The 8,517-nt window shown below is 47.0% G+C and overlaps 1 protein-coding gene across 5 annotated transcripts; it reads left to right on the top strand.

Annotated features, from left to right (window-relative positions):
• The first annotated feature begins 1,552 nt into the window (after window positions 1-1,552).
• LOC119291304 (BTB/POZ domain-containing protein NPY4-like) lies at window positions 1,553-7,307 on the top strand. 5 transcript variants are annotated; one of them, XM_037570039.1, is made up of 5 exons: window positions 1,553-1,734; window positions 2,790-3,517; window positions 4,692-4,761; window positions 5,137-6,294; window positions 6,552-7,307. In XM_037570039.1, the coding sequence occupies exons 2-5, from the start codon at window positions 3,456-3,458 to the stop codon at window positions 7,077-7,079; spliced, it is 1,818 nt and encodes a 605-aa protein (XP_037425936.1). In that variant the 5' UTR covers window positions 1,553-1,734; window positions 2,790-3,455; the 3' UTR covers window positions 7,080-7,307. The 5 variants fall into 5 exon arrangements, with proteins under 5 accessions (XP_037425936.1, XP_037425937.1, XP_037425940.1 ...); XM_037570040.1 differs by lacking the exon at window positions 1,553-1,734 and adding an exon at window positions 1,773-2,001; XM_037570043.1 differs by lacking the exon at window positions 1,553-1,734 and adding an exon at window positions 2,081-2,268.
• Window positions 7,308-8,517: the final 1,210 nt, after the last annotated feature.

Below are 8,517 nucleotides of genomic sequence, written 5' to 3'. Positions count from 1 at the left end.
GCCGATGCTTCCCCACACACCTTCACTCCCTCAAGCTTCCCTTCTTCCTCAGCTTTATTCAGCAAAGCAATCAATCCTTTAGTACATACAAAAGCAAATAAGGCGATAATGGATCGCCTTATCTCAAGCCTCTAGACGGTTTAAAAGTTTATGTTTCTTCTGAGTTAAAATGTACACGTTATTCCACTGTACTAACACATTGCATAACAAGTGCTTAACCCACTACTTCCTCTTCAATAGTAGAGATTACACATATATAGTTTCCTTCTAGTTGCCCGTGCATGCATTTCAGACTACACATATATAACCGGTTACAGGAGATAAGCCATGAATGCAGCAACCTGCCGGCACAATCTATCTTAACAGATTCAACTACTCTCAAACTACTCATGTAATCTCTATATGTCACGTTACATGAGACAACATTGTTTAACAATGGACGCAATTACTACCTTGTTTGCAAAGTGTAGTATATACTACCAGCCTTTTCTAGCCCATTAATGGCTTATATACCTATTTAAAAGACACCATAATAACAGGAGGAGTAATCCAGCAGGTAAAATCAATGGCACACATATCATTTAGGAAGGCTTTAATACTTTGGCATGGGGTATTTTTTTTTTGCATGTTATACATGTCTCATTCATATCATAAAGAACAAAGTACAAGTCACGTAAGAACCGACATGACAAAACTGAAAAGATAGCAGAACATCTCTGAGCTTGACACTAACGCCCGTCACCTGCCTCCGGCACCACCACAGAAGCCACCGAAGAAAAGAATGACGGATCACCTCCTCACCCGAGTTCGACGCGGCTCCATCGCTGATATGCAGCTTTGCGGACCTCCAAGGTGGCTCACCAAAAGTGAAGCCATTGTCGTTGAAAGAATCAGACCGGAGCAACACCCCGGACACGCCATCGAACTTCAGATCTGGCACCCCACCACGACTAAGACGCCGAAGGAGGAAACCATACCTGCCATCCACGAACCACGAACCCAGCACACGTTGGCATGGGGTATTATTTACTAGAGTGAAGTGCATTCTAGGTCCTCGAACTATTTTGAAGGTGTCATGTAGGTCCTTAAACTATGAAAAGTGTCATCTACGTCCTTTAAAATTCTTGAAGTGTAATAAGTGGGTACATATGTGACACCTCCGAAATAGTTCAAGGATCTACATGACACATTTGAAATAGTTTGAGGACCAGGATGACACTTATATTGCACTTTGAGGACCTGGATAATGATTTTCATAGTTTGAGGACCTACGTGACACCTCTAAAATAGTTCGAGGACCTATGATGCACTTCACTCTATTTACTACTCCTCCAGGCTACGCTGTAAAGACGTATAGACCCATACTGTACCATAAATACGTAGGTATATACCGTTTGCCAAAAAAAAAAATGCAGCGTTGAGCAAAAGGCGCCGGGGCGAGGCAGCACGGCACGGCCACCAGCAGCAGCACCACCCTGCGGCAGGAGCAGGACCGCGGGCGGGAGAGAGCTTTCTATTCCATTCCCCCCTCCTCTCCTGTCGAAAGCAAAGCAGAAGCAGGACGCGCGCACAGTGAGCTGAGCCTGAGCGAGCGAGGCTGTGGGCGCGGCGGCAAAGAAAACCCAACAAAACCCAAAAGCGACCGATCGATCCCGGCAGCCCGGCTCCCTCAAAGGCCTTCCGTCCGAGCACCCGCTGCCCCCTCCCTTGCCGCTCGCTCCTTGGACGCTTGCGGTGAGCCTCTTCCTCCCCCCTCCGATCTCCTCGCTTTCACTTTCCCTGTTGCATATCACTCCGTTTCACAGTGCATTGCGAAAGAAAAGAGAGAGGGGTGGTGGTAGTGCCGTCTCTCTGCTGTGGGTACTTGAGGAGGCACGCCGGGCCGCGTCGTCCTCGCTCGCTCCTCGGGGTGTGGGTGCAGTGCAGTTCACGGCGGCCATTGGAGGGAGGAGGACACCTGCAAGCAAGCTAGCTAGCAAGGCCACCACCCTCTCGCCCGAGGTTAATCGCCACGCCTTTCTCCCGCTCCCAACACAAGCACGCACGCACACGGCACGCACGCGGGCATCGGAGGGAGACACTCCTCCCAGCCGGGTCGACAGGGAGACAGGGCACATGCGCGCGCGCACTTGCGTCGCGTGGCCGCATCTTGGCTGCACTCCTCTCCCAGGGCAGGGCAGAGCACTTGTTGTTGGCGGTGAGCAGTTCTTGGGGCTGGCTCCGTCCGCTGCTGGGGTGGGGGCGTAGCCCGTCTTTTTCTCGGGGGAGGTGGGTCTGCCTCCGCCCGTCGCACTGTTCCTCTTTCTCCGGTCATGGCTGGCCCTAATCTGCCCGCTTTCCGTTTGTTCTTGCGCTCTTTGTTGGGTTGGGTACTACCCCTGTTTTGTTTTGTTGCCATCCCCGTGGCTCGCTATAAATCTCGACGCCTCCCTCCCTCCACATGCTCCCTCGTGGCCGTCACATTGCGGCTGCAAATCCTGTGGGCTCAATGGGTTTTTAATCAACCAAATTCCGTTATCCCCCTCCCTCTTGTTGCGTACTCCGTAGTATATATAATTAGCAGGAGTATCTCTCTTCGTCCCGGCACAAGGCTGCGAGATCTTGTTACAAGATTCCTCCCCGCAAGCGCAAGCACGAGCGCAGACCGGAGCGAGCAAGTGGTCGCCGGTCCGGTCTCTCCGTTGCCTCCCCACTTGCGTTAGAAAAAGATGCGCGGTGTCGATCGACCCCTGCTCCGACGCCTTTAAAAAAAATCTCGGCTAACTCTGTTTTTCCCGTTGTTTCTGCAGAGATTTGTAGGGTCTGGGAGGAGGAATGTGGACGCGTTGTTTATGCTAGGCGCGTTGGACACAAGATACTGCGTGATTCTTTCTTTCTTTCAAGGTTTACCGGTGCTGTAGCGAGGGAAAGGAAATTTATTGCGGAAGATCTCATCCACCAAGATCAAGAAGGACAGGCGGATTAAGAAATAGCGGCAGGGGAGGAGGAGGTGGGGCTGTGTCAGCTTTGTGCTTTGTGGGTGTCCGTCCCTCCCCGCCATTGTTTACTCCCCCTGAGGCGCTTGTGCTCCTCGCCGCAGCACCACCCCGCATAAGTAGGCCGGGGTGGGGTGGAGTGTGCCTCCCTCAAGGACCGATCCTGCTGCTGCTGCTATTGTTTCCGTTGTACGAGCGCCGGGCCGGGCACGTTGCCATATTCCATCTCCCTCCCGCCGCCCCCCTCCCCGCCCCACCGGCCTAGCCAAGTTGCTTCTGTTCCTTGTACTTGCTGTTTCTTTGCCCTCTGGTCTGGAGCCGTTGCTGTTCCTTCCGCCCGTGGACAAGTAGTATGATGGGTTAGCACACAAGTCTACTTCTTCTTCCTCCTCCTCCTCCTCCTGCGGTGGTGGTCTGGTCTGCTCTGTGTGTGAGCGCATTGTTGGCTTGTTCGTGCTTTGAACCTCTGTTTCTTACAAGATGAAGTTCATGAAGCTCGGATCGAATCCGGACACCTTTCAAGACGATGGGAGCGAAGTCCGGTGAGTGATCCATTCAACTTGCATGTTCATTTTACCTTGTCCTTGTGCATCGTTTCTGTTTGCTCGCTATCTTTGGATCAGCACACAACCATTTCACTGCTTATTGGTTTTAGGTATTATTAATCCATGATCCCAACAGGAACCGGTTTTTGTGTCAGTTCTCTTCATTTCTGCATCTCTGAAAGTTCTGATATAGAGGGACCGGATCATAATAAAATGCTAATAACGGACAAACCAGCATAAACAACTACAGTCTCTTATTGTGTTCTGTATGCGAGTATTATATTTCCCCAACTTCTCAGATCCTTAAGGGTCAAAGTTCAAACTGTGGGACTACCACTTTCTTTTGTATCCTCTCATTGTCAAATGTCTTATGGGTAATATACCCTATCTTATCCAGGATATGTGCATATTTTGTTCCTGGGATCCACACAAGTACCTTTAGTATGATTTCCTTTTTCCGGGGAGCCTTTTGTATGATGTTAACTGCTCCAAGTTTAATGTCGTCTACTTCAGCCTTGGTTAGAGCGGGATGACCGTGATTTGTCGGGTCTTTCTAAAGAACTAATGGTATAGCTGTATGATTGAAAAAGTCCCCTAAAGATAACCGTACTCTTGGATATCCAAGTGCTTAAAGGGATTCAGAGTTGGATTGTAATGATCATCCTTGATTAATACAATCCATACCGTTTCGCAAAAAAAGATAAAAAAATAAATAAAAGGATTCAGAGTTGAGAACTTGGAAGTGATTTTAAAATGGTGCTTCATTTGAAGTTTCTGACCAACTTTCCAGTTATATTTGAAATGCTAAACATTAGTTTGTACTGTACTACATGTAAGTTCATTTCTTTTTTACAAAATATTTAATTGGATACTGCTTTTGAGCTATTTTTTTCTTTATTTTTTAGATTCTAATGTACGAGGTTATTTCTCGTGTGATATTCATGATTTTTCATTTTATGCATTCCCCATCTCTTTTAAATGGTTTCATGCTAAATAGACAAATCTGTTATCCACTCATAGCAAATCCTGTATCCATTTGGATACATATTTGAATAAAATACTGTCTTGTCCTTCCAAGATATCAAATGACTACCCAATAAAAGAGATATAAAATGATCGCAGTTGCTTGTTCTTTTTTTATTTCTCTTATGAGACTTGTTTGTTTTTGCAGAATTGTGGAAACTGAATTGGTGAGCGATATCACTGTTCGTCTAGGGAACACAAAGTTTTACCTTCACAAGGTAAACAATTCAGTCCTCTTCATTTACTTTTTGCTGTACACTGCTTTCATAAGATCCATGTTAGTAAAAATTAGTCGTGCTTCAGAAGTACATGGCCTCATGTCCTTTTTTTTTTTGCTTTTGGTTACCAACTTATTCTCCTATCTCCATGCCGAAAACCCTTGTAACGTGTTCCTTTTATCACATATTATTAGCTCTCGTGGTTTCACTCAAGTTAGTCTATTAGTTTATGGTATGGAGTTCACACAATTCATTGTTCCATTGCAGAGATGACATTATTATATGTTTTTCTTTTTTACCAAATGTACTAGTATTATATTTCTAACGGAATGTGGAGTTATATTTTCCTGATTTTTACATCACCCATCCATGCAGTTTCCACTTCTATCCAAGTGTGCTCGCTTTCAAAAGTTGATCCCAACAACTGGTGATGAAAATATTGATATCCACATCCATGACATTCCTGGTGGCCCAAAGGCTTTTGAGATATGTGCCAAGTTCTCCTATGGCATGGTTGTCACACTCAATGCGTACAATGTCGTTGCTGCCCGCTGCGCTGCAGAGTACTTGGAGATGAATGAAACTGTCGACAAGGGTAATCTGATCTACAAGATTGATGTCTTCCTCAGCTCAAGCATATTCAGGAGTTGGAAAGATTCTATTATTGTCCTTGGGACAACAAAGGCTCATTTACCATGGTCAGAGGATCTTAAGCTGGTTAGCCACTGCATTGATTCCATTGCTTCAAAAGCCTCTGTTGACACCTCCAAGGTTGAATGGTCATATACGTACAATCGCAAGAAGCTCTCAACTGAGAATGACCTTGATATGCAATGGAATGGGGTCAAGAAGCAGCCGTCTGTGCCAAAGGATTGGTGGGTCGAGGATCTCACAGATCTTGACATTGATTCCTACAAGCAAGTCATATCAGCTATCAAAACAATGGGTATGGTGCCCAAGGATGCTGTTGGTGAAGCAATCAAAGCCTACACATACAAGAAGCTCCCCTCATTAAGCAAGGTTTCAATGATCCATGGTGATGGAAAGGTCCGAGCGATGCTAGTTACCATCACATGCTTGCTACCATCAGAGAAAGGCTCAGTCTCATGCAGCTTCCTGCTAAAGCTACTGAGGGCAACCAATCTGCTTAAATGTGGAGAGATGTGCAGGAAAGAGCTGGTGAAGAGAATTGGACGGCAGCTGGATGAAGCATCCGTGTCAGATCTTCTTATTCCTACAGTCGATGGGGAGACAACTGGTTATGACATTGACATGATCCTTAGTATCGTCGAAGAGTATGTGAGGCAAGATTGCAAAAATGCTCAGAAACATAATGCTGAGGTGAACGGTCACGTGCAAGCACCTAGTGCATCTATGATCACAGTAGCAAAAGTTGTTGATGGTTATCTCACCGAGGTTGCAAAGGACCCCAATACCCCTGTTTTGAAGTTCATCAATCTTGCTGAGGCAATTTCAGGCAATTCAAGGCCTGTCCATGATGGGATATATCGCGCCATCGACATGTATATGAAGGTACTCTTACAACTCATCATCTGCATGTACATTGCATACTAAATCACTTTCTTGTGCGTTCTTGCAAATATATTCCTAATGTATTTGAATTGTTGCTGTTTTTGTTTTGGTTTATGAAATTCTTTTGCATTCATTTCTTTCATCGCAACCAATATCTATATATATAGATGCATATAGATTTCTTATTCCTTATGAAGTTATGGTTCTATATTTGTTTGATAAATGCTTTACATTTTCTTCTATGAAATTTTGAGCAGGAGCACCCAAGCCTAAGCAAGAGCGACAAGAAGAAGCTTTGCTGCCTCATGGACTGCAAGAAGTTGTCGCCAGAAGCATGCGCTCACGCCGTCCAGAACGAGCGCCTCCCTCTGAGGACCGTGGTTCAGGTGCTATACCACGAGCAGACAAGGGCATCCGCGGCGGCGACCGTCCGAGCTGACAGCATCTGCATCGGCTCCTACGAGAGCTCAAGGTCAGGCGCCACAACAAACACTGAAGACGAGTGGGATGGAGTCATAGCGGTGGAAGACCTGAGCCTTTCATCAAAGACCACGAAGCTAGAGAAATGCCACAGCGCCGAGAAGAGCCACGGCAGCAGCAAGAGCACCACCAACGGCAAGGCCAAGGGCGGCGCGACGCCGAAGAAGGTCCTCGGGAAGATGCTGTCGAGCAAAGCGCTGACCGGGGAGCGAAGCAGCTCGGACTCGTCGGACAGCGCCATCTTGCGGAGCCAGGACCATCCCAAGAGGACCCCCTCCAGGAGCACCAAGCCGTCGGCTGCCTAGCCCTCCCTGCATCTCATCAAAAGAGTGGTGCTGGGGTTTTAGCTGCTGCCTCTTCTTCTTTAAGAATGAATGTTGCATAGAAGCAAGAACTAATGTTTTTTACAAGTCTGTAGGGATGTTATAATGTCAGGTCTGCTTTTAGGGGGATCTTGTTGTTTAGCATGTAGGCTTTGCCATGAAACCTGTGAGACCTTTGGTGCTGCTGTGAGGTTTTATGCCGTTAACTCACTCCTAGTAGTTATAATGAGGCCTAATGTGTTTGGACCTTAAGTTGCTTTGGCCACTGCGACGGCGTGATTTTAGATCAGTACCAGTACCAGGTTGGACACGGTTTACCCTTGGTTCTGGACGTGGTATCCTGAGCTAAGAATTGCAGATTAGCAGGTTTGGGTTAGAACAAAATGAAGGATCAGTAAGGTACTGGAATCTAACCGAACCCAGCGAAGCATCAGCAAAAAATATCACAGTAGGAAATTGCTTGGGCTGACAAACCTAACAAAAACGCGGTATCACAAACGAAATTGATTCTGTTCCTATGAAGAAATTGGTGAAGTGATAGCTGTCTCACACCAAAACAATATGATTGTAGAGAAGTATCTGCGTGTGCGTGTGAGAATCCCGCTACATGAGCCAATCAAGAGTAGGGTAGAATTTACTCCCTTAGGCAGCAAAGAAACACTTCAGTTTGATGTTCGCTGTGAGAAATTGCCGTCGTGTTGTGAGTGTTGTGGACTTGTAGGACATGTGTCTGAGCGGTTCTGTAGGATTCCGAAGGAATGTAGAGTAGAAGTTTTTGCAAAAAATCTCAGTGTAGAAGCCTACTGGAAAGGTCAGACATCTAGTAGAAGAGCCATTTTATTCACCTAACAGAAAACCTTCCAAGGCCACCAAAGGAATGGTGGTTAAAGTGACCAAAGCTGTAGGTGATCTCACTGTGAAGGAAAAGGGTGTTGTGGTGTCTACGAAGAGTCGAAGACGGCGACCTTGCTGACTGGGGGACCAGTCCAGGGAGGGCACCCACTCGGCCAGGAGGGTCGGGGTCATGCGTTGGGAAACCTTGCATGGAAAACAAAAAATTCTACGCACACGCAATGATCTATCTATGGAGATGCATAGCAACGAGGGGGGGGAGGGGGTATGTCTACGTACCCTCGTAGACCGTAAGCGGAACCGTTTAACAACGCGGTTGGTGTAGTCGTACTTTCTTCGCGATCCAACCGATCGAGTACCGAACGTACGGCACCTCCGCGTCCAGCACACATTCAGCTCGGTGACGTCCTCCACCTTCTTGATCTAGCACGACGGCGAGGTAATGGATGGTTCCGGCAGCATGACGGCGTGGTGACGGTGATGGTGAAGCTATCTACGCAGGGCTTCACCTAAGCACTACGAAAATATGACCGATGGTGTAAACGGTGGAGGGGGGCGCCGCACACGG

The sequence above is a fragment of the Triticum dicoccoides genome, chromosome 4B (assembly GCF_002162155.2).
Source record: "Triticum dicoccoides isolate Atlit2015 ecotype Zavitan chromosome 4B, WEW_v2.0, whole genome shotgun sequence".
Lineage (NCBI taxonomy): Eukaryota > Viridiplantae > Streptophyta > Magnoliopsida > Poales > Poaceae > Triticum > Triticum dicoccoides.
The sequence above is the reverse complement of the archived record's forward strand: the minus strand, read 5'-3'. Positions and strand labels throughout refer to the sequence as shown.

What these genes read in the sequence shown, in the direction of transcription:
- LOC119291304 (XM_037570039.1), top strand. Translation starts at nt 3,456, where the DNA reads ATGAAGTTCATGAAGCTCGGATCGAATCCGGACACCTTTCAAGACGAT. An exon ending in GACGATGGGAGCGAAGTCCG is followed by an intron (nt 3,518 to 4,691) that starts GTGAGTGATCCA and finishes TTGTTTTTGCAG; the next exon opens with AATTGTGGAAACTGAATTGG. An exon ending in CCATCGACATGTATATGAAG is followed by an intron (nt 6,295 to 6,551) that starts GTACTCTTACAA and finishes AATTTTGAGCAG; the next exon opens with GAGCACCCAAGCCTAAGCAA.